The sequence below is a fragment of the Anticarsia gemmatalis genome, chromosome 30 (assembly GCF_050436995.1).
Source record: "Anticarsia gemmatalis isolate Benzon Research Colony breed Stoneville strain chromosome 30, ilAntGemm2 primary, whole genome shotgun sequence".
Classification (NCBI taxonomy): domain Eukaryota; kingdom Metazoa; phylum Arthropoda; class Insecta; order Lepidoptera; family Erebidae; genus Anticarsia; species Anticarsia gemmatalis.
In genome coordinates, this window is record NC_134774.1 from 4,258,638 (window position 1) to 4,273,473 (window position 14,836).

At 33.8% G+C, this 14,836-nt stretch overlaps 1 protein-coding gene across 2 annotated transcripts in view; it reads left to right on the top strand.

Annotated features, from left to right (window-relative positions):
- Positions 1-10,805, top strand: part of LOC142985631 (uncharacterized) — a 49,908-nt gene extending 39,103 nt beyond the window's left edge. For both annotated transcript variants that reach the window (XM_076133916.1, XM_076133917.1), the window contains one exon: positions 181-10,805. In XM_076133916.1, the coding sequence (XP_075990031.1) occupies positions 181-4,218 (4,038 nt within the window). In that variant the 3' untranslated portion in view covers positions 4,219-10,805. The remainder of the gene's footprint in view (positions 1-180) is intronic.
- Positions 10,806-14,836: the final 4,031 nt, after the last annotated feature.

The window sequence follows — 14,836 nt, forward strand, 5'->3', positions numbered from 1 at the left end:
ATCCATTCGGTCAACCATTCATTGATTCAATCAATCAATCATTAATTCCTGAATGACTGATTGATTGATTGAATTGATTATTCATTCATCCGTTCGTTCAACCATTCATTAATTCCTTCGTTTATTCATTCAATCATTCATTATATAATCATGTATATAAAAATATTTCTCTTCTTTCAGGTGATGGAGCCCCCTCAAATCCAAGTACATCCGGTTTCAACGCCCCGGAAAACGGCTTCCCGGTTCTCGGTTACCCGGAATTACGACACAATGTACAACCCTTCACCATCGCCGCCTAATAGCCCGGCTTACACGGATATAACGAAACCGGGTAACCCGGATAAAACAGAAAACGTGGTTATAACTCCAAACAAGGTTATGAGGGTTATAGAAACACCGGTTGTGACCCGGGTAAGTGAACCTGTTGTTTTAACCGGGTCTGTAGATAAATCGAATCCGGATAATGTCCGAGTGATGTGTGTAAATCCGGGTGTGAGTGATATAACAAATTTGGAGATGAGAAATTTTGTTGAAAAATGTCCGGATCAAATGGAATCTTCTAGAAGTGTTAAGGAAAAGGCAGGGGTTGTAAATGTTGATAAAAGTGCTGTACTAAGTTCAGGGGTCGTCAATGTTGTGGAAAAATGTGCGGTGAGCGTTCCAGATGTTAAGAATCGCGAACAAAATATTGCAGAGGTTGTAAATCTTGAAAATTCAGGTGTAAAGAAAGAGAAATGTACGGATAATGTTGTTTCGTCAGAATGTGTTGAGCATATTTCGAAATTGTCAGTGTCTAATTTATTAGAAAATGTATCGGGTATGAAAATTCCGGAAAATCCGGATAGAAGTCGTAGTGTTTCAAATCCGGTCGAAATACCCGGATCGAGTCAGAAGAGTCATGAGTGTATAGAAAAAAATACGACTTTACAAAACCCGGGTAAAATTGACCCGGGTAAAACGGCCGAACAAAAACCGGATATATTGAAAAATACTACAGAAGATGTACGATTGAAAGGTGTTATACAAAACCCGGGTATCACGGATATACAAAGAACTGAAAATCTAGACATTCTGAACAAATTGAAGGAAGCCAGTCAGAATTTCAGCATAAATTTAGAAAAAGCAAACGAAAGTGGTCAAACGAGTCTAAGTTTACAAACGGCGGGTCAAAATTTGCAAACGGCCGGTCAAAATATAAAACTGGCCGGTCAAAATATAATATCGGCCGGTCAAAACCTCCAAACGGCGGGTCAAAATTTAAAACCAAATTTGGATACTCAAGTCCAAAATATATGTACCCAAGTTAAAAATATACCCTTGGGTTCTAAAGACCTAGGTCAAAACGACCCTAAAGGTCAATTAGCTAATATATCATTAATACAAGAAAATACTAATATAGTTAAATTAAAAGATTCCGTATCTCAGCTATCTAATACTTCAGATCAGATTGATAAATTAAGATCTCAAATATCAAGTGCCGCACTCAAACCTGAGATGACTCAGAAAATAGCGGACTCTCAGAAAAGTAAGGACTCTCAGAAAAGTGAAACCACTCAGAATACTGAAATGACTCAAAAAACTGAGTTTTGTTCAACAAATAGTGATTTACAAGCAAAATGTGGATGTAGCACGTCGAAATCGGATTTGATTGCAACAAAAACGGATTCGCATCAATCAAATACGGATTTAAAACCGAAAAGTTGTCTTTCACAAACGAAAATTGAGCCGGAATTGTCTAAAAGTTGTTCTTTAGAAACAAAAATTGCCTCAAATGACTCAAAAATTGAGGCAACGCACTCGAAAAGTGACTTAAGTCACACAAAAATTGATTTAAGTCAGACAAAAATTGATTCAACACAATTAAAAAGTAGTACAATATCGAAAACAGACTCAACTCACTCTAAATCCGACTCAATTTCAAAAACCGAGTTAATGACTTCAAAAACCGACTTAGCGACTTCAAAAACCGACTTAGCGACTTCAAAATCCGACTTAGCGACTTCAAAATCCGACTCTACTTCAAAAACCTCTACAGCAATCGAACAAGACGTAACCGACTCTAAAACACAGAAACACGAAAAAGTCTCCTCCGACTTAAAATACAGCGATGTTGTGAAAAACAAGCCTGAAAATTCGACTTTAAAACAAATAGTCGCCATTACTGAAGACTTAGGCAACATGATCAAAGAAATGGCCATTTTAGTGAAAGACGATTCAAAACAGGATATATTTTTGAAAAAGAATAAAAGTGAATCCAATTTGAACAGTCCAGATTTTGAAGTTTCGAGACTCACGCAGAAAATGTCCAGCGTTTTCGATAGTAACTCGTCCTTAGAAATATCCGGTAGTTCCATGGAAAGTTTAAATGAACAGAACAAAACTATACAGGAATTGGATAGACGAAAAACTACGGTTATACTATCCGGAAGTAGTCTCGAATCTGAAACGACGCCGGTTAATAATAATCTTTTAAATTTATCCGTCAGTTCGACGGATAGCGTCTCGCCTATATTTGGGAAAACTAAAAGAATTCACGATTCTTTATCAAGTTTAGAAGCTAGTATGTCCTCGCTCGATTCGGGTAAACATGAAAAATTAATGGTTACTTCGGCCGATTCAGGTATCGAGTATTCTTTGCAAAATCCGAACGAAAAATCGGATAATTCATCAAATGAAGGCACTTTGACTAACAATTCCAGTTTGAAAGACACGGTCCGGAGATCCGAAATTTCGGATACGGCGTCACCGAAACGGACTTCTAGTTTGCTGGACGTCCCGGCGTTGAAAAATAAAGGTTTGGATAGGATGAGAAAAATCTCCTGGGTCGCCCCGTCCCCTTCTTTTCATATACCGAAAGCTGATGAAAATACTAAACCGTCACATTTAGAGAAATTATTAAGCTTGTTCCAACATCCTAGTAGTATATTTTCCAGAACTTCCGATGATGAGAAGAAGTCAATTTCTAATACTCCACCGAGGAAAGACTCTTCTCTTACCAGCTCTTTCTGGTCCTGGGGGACAGCTATAGAGAAAGAAAGAGACGACGAATCGGAAGCTGACTCCACACTTTCAGAGAGAGTGCAAATATCGTTCGTAGACGAATCGTTTTCAAAGAAATTAGATTCTAAAACACCTTCAACAGACACTGATAATACGTTAAGCGAATTTTTCGACGACAAACTCCCAGTTACCACCGACAAAGTACAAAAAATAGATTTAAGTAATAAATTAGTATTAGATAATGATGTAAAAAATAGGTCTTTTGCCGCCGTACTGAAGAATTCAGGCTCTGAAAACTCTTTAGACAAACAAAGCAGCCCTGAAAGTGGGCCTTCAGTTGACAAACTACCTACTAAAATTATACGTGGCATTAAGGAAAATATAAGTCCTGAAAATACTTTGACTTCTAGTATGACTAATACGAAAACTTTAGCCGATGAGTTAGAAAGGCAGGTAGAACTCAAATCTGAGATGAACTTAGCTTTTATAGATGATGATGATAAATTAAGCGATAAGAAAGTCATTGATGTAGGCAAAGACGCCTTATCATACTTAATATATGAAACTGAACATGAAAGCTTAGCTAAAGAATTGGAGGATGCGAAAATCAAGGAAATATTGGACTTATCGCCCGAATTAGTTATGGATAACCACGACAATGTGTTTAAAGATGAAATTAAAACATCGCCCGTGGTTCCTGAAAGGGCGAAACTGAAAAAATCGAACTCTTTAGAAGACATATCTCAGTCGGACAGTCCGAAAGTGAAATCTATCGCTTTCAAAGTCCCCGAGAGTACGACGCCCAGAGATATCCCAGAACGGCGGACTAAACTGCGAACTAGGAGCGGTTCCAGTCCGAAATCTCTGCCCGAGAGTCTAAATAAACCCTGCCCGTTGTCGAAAATGGAGTCAATTTTGACTAAAAAGAAGAAAAAGGTTTCATCTTTGGGGAAAATCGCGAGAGATTCTTTGCTAGCGTTGAATATGAGTGAAGACGAAATAGCAGAGTTTCGTAGATCTTATAAACTGACGTCTGTAGAGAGTCTAAAATCACTGGAGTCTGTGTCCGAGGATGCAAATTCCCAGAGTGGGAATTCCATAGACTCTAGATGTAGGGCCTGTTTGAGAAATTCCCAAGAGAGTTTGATGTCCCTCGATTCTATAACTGAAGATTGTAAATGCCATGATGATGAAAAACCGGGGAAGTCTGCGAGATAAGTGGTTTTTTTGTGTCGGATATTAGTTTCGGATATATTCGGATATGGTGTTTAAATTGAGCTGTAAGGTATATTAAATGAAAGTAAAGGATATTTTGAGATATGTGTAATAATATCCGAAATGGTTAGAAGTTTCGGATAATTTCGGATATGGATAGTTATCTGTGCAGTAATATTTAATATTCGCAACTAATTAATTATTAGAAATGTTATATCTGTAATTTATCCGAAACCGATAGTTTGGGATACTTTCGCATAAGAACAGTCTCGAATTACGTATTGGTGTTTTCGTATCTTCAAAATACGTAACCGAAATTATCCGAAACAAACGGATTATATTCTAACCCGTATCCGAAATCTATATAAATGTAATCTGATTTTAAAGTAAATTCTATAATATCCGTAATCGAAATTATCCGAAACTAACAGATATTGTCATATCCGTAACCGTATCCGAAACCGATTTAAATACATACTATTGAAAACATTATATGCCTATTATATGATCTCCGGATTTCTAAAATGTATATTATAACAAATTTAATCAAAATCGGCCTAGCAGTTTAGGAGTAGAAGCATAACATACATATTTCTACATTAGTATGAAAAGCTCTTTGTTAAATATGTTTATAGGTTAATACGCGTATTTGGGTTCGATGTTTGCGAAATAACATTTATAAGTGTGGTTTCTTTGTCCAAACGGCTGAACAGATTTTGATAAAATTTGTCAAAGTGATAGGTTATATCAAGGAATAAAGGCTACAGTTTACGAAATAAAACACCCGAGGCAGTCTTAAATAATATATTATTTTATTAAATATTGGTAAAAATACATTTAAAAATATTTGTCCTAGAATATTGTTACCATATGAAAAGAATAAATATTATAACTACACTATGAAAAATGTCGTTTTTTATCAAAAAATATTTCCAAAACTATCTTAAAGAATATTGCTATCTCACTCACTCACTATACTATGAAAAGAGATGCAACATGACTATGACGTCACAAGCCAGTACTCAAATAAACATCATCTTAAACTATTGCTATCTCACTCACTCACTATACGATGAAAAGAGATGAAGAATAACTATGACGTCATAAGTCAGCATGACTTGAAAAAATATATTAAAATACTATAATATAACAACTTAGTAGAGAGTCTTGTATGCAAGGTTCGCGGCTGGAGGTATACAACATTCAGAATGTAGAACATCAGTGACTCGACTTATACAGCTGACGGTGACCTGTTTGATACAGATACTTTATTTTGAAAATGTAGGGAAGTTGCCTACCAGTCAAATCAGCTACTCTTTATGAAATATGAAAAAACACATTTTAGTATAGAAATACGACGTAGTGACGTCACTATGTCATATTTTCGTTGGTATCAAATGAGTGTCTAATAAAATGTTTCAGTCTGTAATAATTACAATTTCAACATTATTTACGAAAAGCTACATAGTTTTTCATTTTAGATGAACCTTTTACGAGTACGAGTTTAATAGTTTTTCGTTAACACAGTCAACTATCCAATTATCTATGCTAAGTTGGTACCTCCCAAGTGGTTGCAGGTTCGAACCCGAGGCAACACACCAATGACTTTTCCAAGTTATGTGTGTATTAGAAATAATTATCACATGCTCCAACGGTGAAGGAAAACATCGTGATGCAACTTTGAATGCCTAAAAAAATGTTTAATACATTCATTAAGGGCATGCAAAGTCCTACACTTGGCCAGCGTGGTGGACTCAAGGTCTAGACCCTCCCTCATTACGGGAGGAGACCCTTGCCCAGCAGTGGGACATTAATGGGTTAAATTTATTTGTATTTTATCCAGTTAATTACTCAATTCTATGTAGTTTTAAAATAAAGTATCTGTATCAAACAGGTCACCGTCAGCTGTATAAGTCGAGTCACTGATGTTATACATTCTGTATGTTGTATACCTCCAGCCGCGAACCTTGCATACAAGACTCTCTACTAAGTTGACATTATCAACTATATATGCAAGTGACAGTGTGTGTCTGTACTGTCATAGTGTACACACTATAAGAGACGAAAAAATACTAACTTGAACATATTTTTGAAAATTTGATCAAATAATTTTGTAACTGTCAAATCAATTGAAGTGAAATATCGTATGGTTAGTGGTCAACCTAGTGTCAAAGTTGTTCAAACCTAGCCTTTGACATGGCTTAACGACTGTTATCTTAATTGACAACAACCGGGACTGAGCTTTAACGTGCCTTCTAAAGCATAGAGACGCTCACTTCAAATACAACTTTACGGTCACCCATCTATGGAATGACCGCGCCAAGAGTTGCTTAACCCACAGATCGTTTATCGTCCGGTGAGCGCAACTGGCTATTAGCACCTTTATATTTCTAAAAAAATATCATTGAAATTGAAAATTACTATTTATCATATGGTTACCTCATAGACAATTGCTTTCACCTTTAAACGATCTGTGGGTTAAGCAACTCTTGGTGCGGTGTTTCCATAGATGGGTGACCATAAAGTGGAATTTGAACTGGGCGTCTCCGTGTTTAGGAGAGCACGTTAAAAGTCGGTCCCAGTTGTTGTCAATTAAGATAACAGTCGTTAAGTCACGTCAAAGGTCTTCGGGCTTGAACAACTTTGACACTAGGTTGACCAGTAACCATACGATAAAATTAAAATAAATGAGGTATATAAATGATTTTATTTGATTTGTCAGTTTCAAAATTGATCAGATTTTTAAAAATAATCGTGTATTTGCGTAAATTGAAAATAAATAACGTGACTTAAAATTATATATTAAAATATGAGAATTATAAAAAAAATATCTTGGTGTAATAAAAATTAAAAATATTCGGAAAAAATTGTAAATAATATGTACAGAAAATTCGTTCAAGAATATAATAGATATTTATAAGTGTCTTATCATATTATTTAAAATGCTTAAAAAATATGGCGATTTTAAATGCATTAATAAAAAATAATAGTTTTCCAAAAAAAAAAATATGTAAAAAGATTTTTGTCAATTTTTTTAGTGTTGATACATAATATGGTTATGTAAAAAAATGTATTTATGTAATACGGGTTGACTTGAAAACATCGTTAACGGTACAGCAATTTTCGAGATAAATTTATTGTCTACAATATTTTTTCAATTTACTAAAGCTGTGTTAAAATTGCTCTAAATTTGTTTTAAATGTAGCTCGAAAAATGCTGGACCGTTTTCGATGAAATCCCGTATAGCTAAGACCAAAATCGTGTATTCTAACACTCTGAAAGAAAATATTGTAAATAGTAAAAGAAAAATTGTAAAAATCGCTTTTATTGTTTCGAAAAAAGTAATTATAATAAGCTTTATAATTATGTGCTGGCAACCCTAGCGGTGTGAGACAACCCTAGAGACTAGGGATGTCAAAAATTCGTATAAAATGTTATATTTTATTTGCGTATGAAAATAATTTGACATTCATGTGAGGGTCGACGCGGTCTTTTCAGCATTATTTATCGAACAACAAAACCGGCTCGACTCAGTAAGGCTTGTGTCGATCGGGTTCATCTACACATATTTTGCCGCCCGGTTACGCCGATATAATATGTAAGCAAGCCTTACATATTCAAGTTGACAGTCGTCAAAAGAGATGCCGCTTGTGGGTCTGTAAAAATTAATATAGCCTAGACCTGTTACAGTCAACTTGGGTAACTTTGAATCATTTGGGTAACATTGAACGTGGGAATTTGAACTAGTTTCGATTATTTTTTCATAATATGACACCAACACAATTGATAAAGATTAATTTTAGTTTTGCAAACTTTTACCAATTCTGTTGGTTTCATATGAAAAAATAATCGAAACTAGTTCAAATTCCCACTGTCAATGTTACCCAAATGATTCAAAGTTACCCAAGTTGACTGTACTTAAAAAAAATACCTTGATTTTGAACTTAATTGTCAATTGACATCTATCAAATGATACTGATCATATGATTGAATCTGGGTGTCAATTCACAGGTGTCAAAAAATTGACTATGTTCTTGAATGTCGGTGTCAATTGACATTTGTCAAATACTTACGAACTGTTTATTTAATGTAAGAAATTTGGTTGAATATTATATTTTATTCATATTTAGTTCCAAACACAGCTACTAAAGGAAACCATCGAATTAAAAAATACTATTTCTGTTTTGGGTCATAGTATTTTTGATTTATTTAACGAAATGACAGATTATTATTATTGTTTCTTGCCAAGAAAGTGTAGAAAAATTGTTATTTCATTATAAAGGCCCAAATCTAACAACTTAGTAGAGAGTGTTGTATGCAAGGTTCGCGGCTGGAGGTATACAACATTCAGAATGTATAACATCAATGACTCGACTTATACAGCTGACGGTGACCTGTTTCATACAGACACTTTATTTTGAAAATACACAAAATTGCTATTTATAACCTAAATAATCATGCACGCTCTTTACTAAGTTGTAGTTCTATAGTCAAATGCCCAATTAATAGAAATTATTTATACTGTCCCACTGCTGGGCAACGATCTCCCGAAATGAGAGAATCAAATGACTTATGTAACCTTACATGCCTTCTAGAATGTTTAAACAATTCAGGCATGCAAGGTTTCATCACGATATTGACGTAAAAACGCGAACATGCATTTTACTTAGAATGTTTGGCGCATGTAACAGTCGCTAACTAAAAAGCATATTCGCGTATAAGATAATGAACATGCAAGGTTTTGTTTTGTTATCTAAATACTTTGATTTTGTTACGCTATTGTAAGAGTCTATACAAAACTCACCGACCCGCTGACATATGTAGGCGACTTTATAAAGAAGAAATATTTATCAGAAGTAAGGTCAATCTGAGTAACTTTGAATCATTTGGGTAACATTGACAGTGGAAATATGAACTAGTTTCGATTATTTTTTCATATGAAACCAACACAATTGATAAAGGTTTATTTTAGTTTTGCAAACTTTTATCAATTGTGTTGGTTTCATATGAAAAAATAATCGAAATTAGTTCAAATTCCCACGTTCAATGTTACCCAAATGATTCAAAGTTACCTAGATTGACTGTACTAATTACAAATATGAAAATGCTAAGAAAAACTAAAGGAATCTATTTACAATAGTCGACGATTCGCCAATGTATGTTGGCTAATTTATATTAAAAGCGGTCTACTAGCTGCCGATATGATTATCTATAGTAATATTATAAAGCTGAAGAGTTTGTTTGTTTGAACGCGCTAATCTTGGGAACTACTGGTCCGATTTGAAAAATTATTTCAGTGTTAGATAGCCAATTTATTGAGAAAGGCTATAGGCTATATATCATCACGCTACGACCAATAGGAGCAGAGTAACAGTGAAAAATGTTACAAAAACGGGGAAAATTATGATTATCTTAAATGACGCAAGCGAAGTTGCGCGGGTCAGCTAGTTTATATTAAAAGCGGTCTACTAGCTGCCGATATGATTATTTTGAAATAAAGAGTCTCTGACACTAAGACGCCGTCATTTATAATATGTTGGCGAATCGGCGACTGTAGTGTGTATACTCCCGAAACGTGATAGAAGTCGCTAGGCGACAGTCGCTTCTGTTCTCAATACGTTTTTTGTAACTCGCCGACATTAGGCCATTGTCGGCGTGTAGGCGAGTTTGTAAGACTCGTTACATCCTAACATATGTAATGATTGATGATGAAACATATATAATGATTATTTTGAACCGCCGACGTCTAGCCAATGTCGGCGTGAAAGCGGGTATGTATAAAGAGTCGCCGACGCCAAGCAAATGTCAGCGTGTAGGTGGGTTTTGTTATATAAACTCGTAACATCCCAATATAATGATTATTTTAACACGCCGACAATTAGTACATTGTCGGCGTGTAGGCGGGTTTGTTAAAAGAGTCGCCGACCTCTAGCCAATGTCGGCGTATCAGCGTTATTTGTTGTATAGAATCGTAACATCCAAATATATTAGGTCTGGGAAAAAGTCTTTTCGCATTATAGTATGTATGAACTTGTAATAAAATCTCTTTGGCTTCAACAATCACAAATGAGTACTTACACGGTTCATTAGGTTTCTTTCAGTGAGCTCGTGAGGTACCCAAATATCGAGCTTTTTTGTTTAGAGAAAGGATTTTATTACAATGTATAATAGAATACGGGAATTAACGCGAACACGCATTTTACCTTAAAATGCCTAACGTTTCGGCGCAGGTTGCACGCGCCGTGGTCCCAGCCGTCAGCCAACAGTCAGCCTGGGACCACGGCGAGTGCAACCTGCGCCGAAACGTTAATAAATAAACATGCAACGCGAGAGTTTAAAAGTTATGATTTTATTACAAGTTCATACATACTATAATGCGAAAAGACTTTTTCCCCGACCTAATATAATTGTAATTTTGGTCCGCCGACCTCAATGTCGGCGTGTAGGCGGGTTTGTAAGACTCGTTACATCGCTCGGGTACGTCTGTATCTAAATATGGCGGACAAAGAGATCTCGCGAGAGACGGCTTCTTCATTTTGTGTGATATAAGAATAGGTAAACGTCTAATAAATGTACATTACATAATATTATATAGTGTTTTATTTATTTACTTCCAAAAATGTCTATTACATGGGACTAACATTGTTAATGGCGAAATGTAGGTGTATGGCATACACTTCGTCTAAAACTTCTCTCCGAGGCACGTCTGCAATTACTAAGAAATTCTTAGCAGAAGAATTTTGAAACAACTTTTTGACCTGAGATTTGAACCCAAGCCCTCTGTATGTGAGTCCGAAATAAACCCACTTTTTGCTATTAACAATTTTAACCCATGGGGGTAAGATATTGAGAAATATTTGAAAATACATCATGGAAGATCGATAGCACTTTGCTCGACCACGGAATCGAACCGTGATCCTCACGATCAACAGCCGTAATTACTACCGACTGTGTCACTGGAGCAGTACTTTTATATACTTACATATAATTTTCTTTTTCAAAAGCAAACTCCCATACTAAGGATCTTCTTTTTCCCGGAGTGGACCAACGTGGATTTAGAACTATATTTCTTTATTTTTTGAAAATATCATTTAAACACTCAAAACACAGTCATTTGATTCCAATCGAAGCAGAGCTTGTACTGTAACCAAATAACTGATAAACATACATATATACTTCTAAATACATTCTTATAGATACATTAACAACCAGGCTCAGAACAGATACTCGTGCTCATCATACAAATATTCGTCCGAATTCGAACCCACCACACTGGGAATACATAAGCACTGAAGAGTTCAAAAAGGCTCACGGCAACGAATCATACCCACCTCCTATGCTCGCATAAGTGCCTGGTACTTTCTTCTAACTACGAAACCCCGCCCACTCGCCGGCCATATTGGACAACCACCATAAGCACCACCCTCCTGTCACCCTATTGGAGGGTTTCTGCATAGACTCCACCCCCTAACTAAAAGTCAACGCCCTCGCTTTTAATTAATCAAGGCCACACCCCCAGCGCGTACGCAAATATGACACTGGCTCTACACGTTGGTCCCAATATTGGCCCCAACGCTGTTCGTTCTGTGGATCTAGAAAATGGCATTGGTCCCAACGTTGGGGCAAGCGTTGGTAATTGGCTGGTGTCGGTTTCATCAAATCTGCGCTAACGCTAGAGATCTGACGGGATAGAACTAGTTCATTGCCAACGTGTGTACGCCTCACCGAGTTTGCAGTCCAACGTTGGTACGAGTGTTGGGACCAACATGTGCCGGCCTGAAACTACTCTATATTTGTGATATCCTGGTAGTAAGGAGTCACCGATGAACAAAATCACAGTCGGATGTGGACAATAACTTAAAGTGTTAGTAAAACATACTATGTTTTTCAAATGGTCCACTGCAAAATGAATGATGAAAAGAATAGTGTATTTTTTATCAAATTAGACCAGCCTGGCCTTTCTTCCAAATATGTTGGAGCCGACTTCCAGTCTCACGGGACGCAGCTGAGTACCAGTATTTTACATGGAGCAACTCAGTATTTTAAGTTAGTATTTTAACTCATGAATAAATAATGAGATAGTATTTTAACTCATTAATAAATAATGAGCTAGTATTTCAACTATGAATAAATAATGAGATAGTATTTTAACCATGAATTAAAAATAAGCTTGCATTTTAACTCATGAATAAATAATGAGATAGTATTCTAAATGATGAATAAATAATGAGATAGTATTTTAATCATGAATAAATAATGAGATAGTATTTTAATCATGAATAAATAATGAACTAGAATTCTAACTCATAAATAAATAATGAGATAGTATTTTAACTCATGAATAAATAATGAGATAGTATTTTAACTCTTGAATAAATAATGAGATAGTATTTTAACCATGAATAAATAAGGAGATAGTATTTTAATCATGAATAAATAATGAGCTAGTATTTTAACCATGAATAAATAATGAGCTAGTATTTTAACCATGAATAAATAATGAGCTAGTATTTTAACTCATGAATTAATAGTGACATAGTATTTTAACCATGAATAAATAAGGAGATAGTATTTTAACTTATGAATAAATAGTGAGATAGAATTTTTATCATGATTAAAATTCTATCTCATTATTTATTCAACAGCTAAAATTCTATCTCATTATTTATTCAACAGCTAAAATTCTATCTCATTATTTATTCATGAGTTTAAATACTAGCTCATTATTTATTCATGGTTAAAATGCTAGCTCATTATTTTTTCATGATTAAAATACTAGCTCATTATTTATTCATGAGTTAAAATACTAGCTCATTATTTATTCATGAATTAAAATACTATCTCATTATTTATTCATGATAAAAATACTAGCTCATTATTTATTCATGAGTTAAAATACTAGCTCATTATTTATTCATGAGTTAAAACACTATCTCATTATTTATTCATGGTTTAAATACTAGCTCATTATTTATTCATGATTAAAATACTAGCTCATTAGTTATTCATAATTAAAATACTAGCTCATTATTTATTCATGATTAAAATACTATCTCATTATTTATTCATGAGTTAAAATACTAGCTCATTATTTATTCATGAGTTAAAATACTATCTCATTATTTATTCAGGGTGAAAATACTATCTGATTATTTATTCATGGTTTAAATACTAGCTCATTATTTATTCACGATTAAAATACTACCTCATTATTTATTCATGAGTTAAAATACTAGCTCATTATTTATTCATGAGTTAAAATACTAGCTCATTATTTATTCATGAATTAAAATACTATCTCATTATTTATTCATGATAAAAATACTAGCTCATTATTTATTCATGGTTAAAATACTAGCTCATTATTTATTCATAAGTTAAAATACTATCTCATTATTAATTCATGAGTTAAAATACTAGCTCATTATTTATTCATGGTTAAAATACTAGCTCATTATTTATTCATGAGTTAAAATACTATCTCATTATTTATTCAGGGTGAAAATACTATCTGATTATTTATTCATGGTTTAAATACTATCTCATTATTTATTCATGATTAAAATACTACCTCATTATTTATTCATGAGTTAAAATACTAGCTCATTATTTATTCATGAGTTAAAACACTATCTCATTATTTATTCATGGTTTAAATACTAGCTCATTATTTATTCATGATTAAAATACTATCTCATTATTTATTCATGAGTTAAAATACTAGCTCATTATTTATTCATGAATTAAAATACTATCTCATTATTTATTCATGAATTAAAATACTAGCTCATTATTTATTCACTGTTAAAATACTAGCTCATTATTTATTCACGAGTTAAAATACTAGCTCATTATTTATTCACTGTTAAAATACTAGCTCATTATTTATTCACGAGTTAAAATACTAGCTCATTATTTATTAATGGTTAAAGTACTAGCTCATTATTTATTCATAAGTTAAAATATTAGCTCATTATTTATTCATGAGTTAAAATATTAGCTCATTATTTATTCATGAGTTAAAATACTAGCTCATTATTTATTCATGGTTAAAATACAAGCTCGTTATTAATTCATGATTAAAATACTATCTCATTATTTATTCATGGTTAAAATACTATCTCATTATTTATTCATGAGTTAAAATACTAGCTCATTATTTATTCATGAGTTAAAATATTAGCTCATTATTTATTCATGAGTTAAAATACTAGCTCATTATTTATTCATGGTTAAAATACAAGCTCGTTATTAATTCATGATTAAAATACTAGCTCATTATTTATTCATAGTTAAAATACTATCTCATTATTTATTAATGACTTAAAATACTAACTTGAAATACTAAGTTGCTCCATGTAAAGTACTGGTACTCAGCTGCGTCCCGTGAGACTGGAAGTCGACTCCAACATATTTGGAAGAAAGGCCAGGCTGGTCTGATTTGATAAAAAATACACCATTCTTTTCATCTATACTAATATTATAAAGCAGAAGAGTTTGTTTGTTTGTTTGTTTGTTTGTTTGAACGCGCTAATCTCAGGAACTACTGGTCCGATTTGAAAAAATCTTTCAGTGTTAGATAGCCCAATTATCGAGGAAGGCTTTAGGCTAAATAACATCA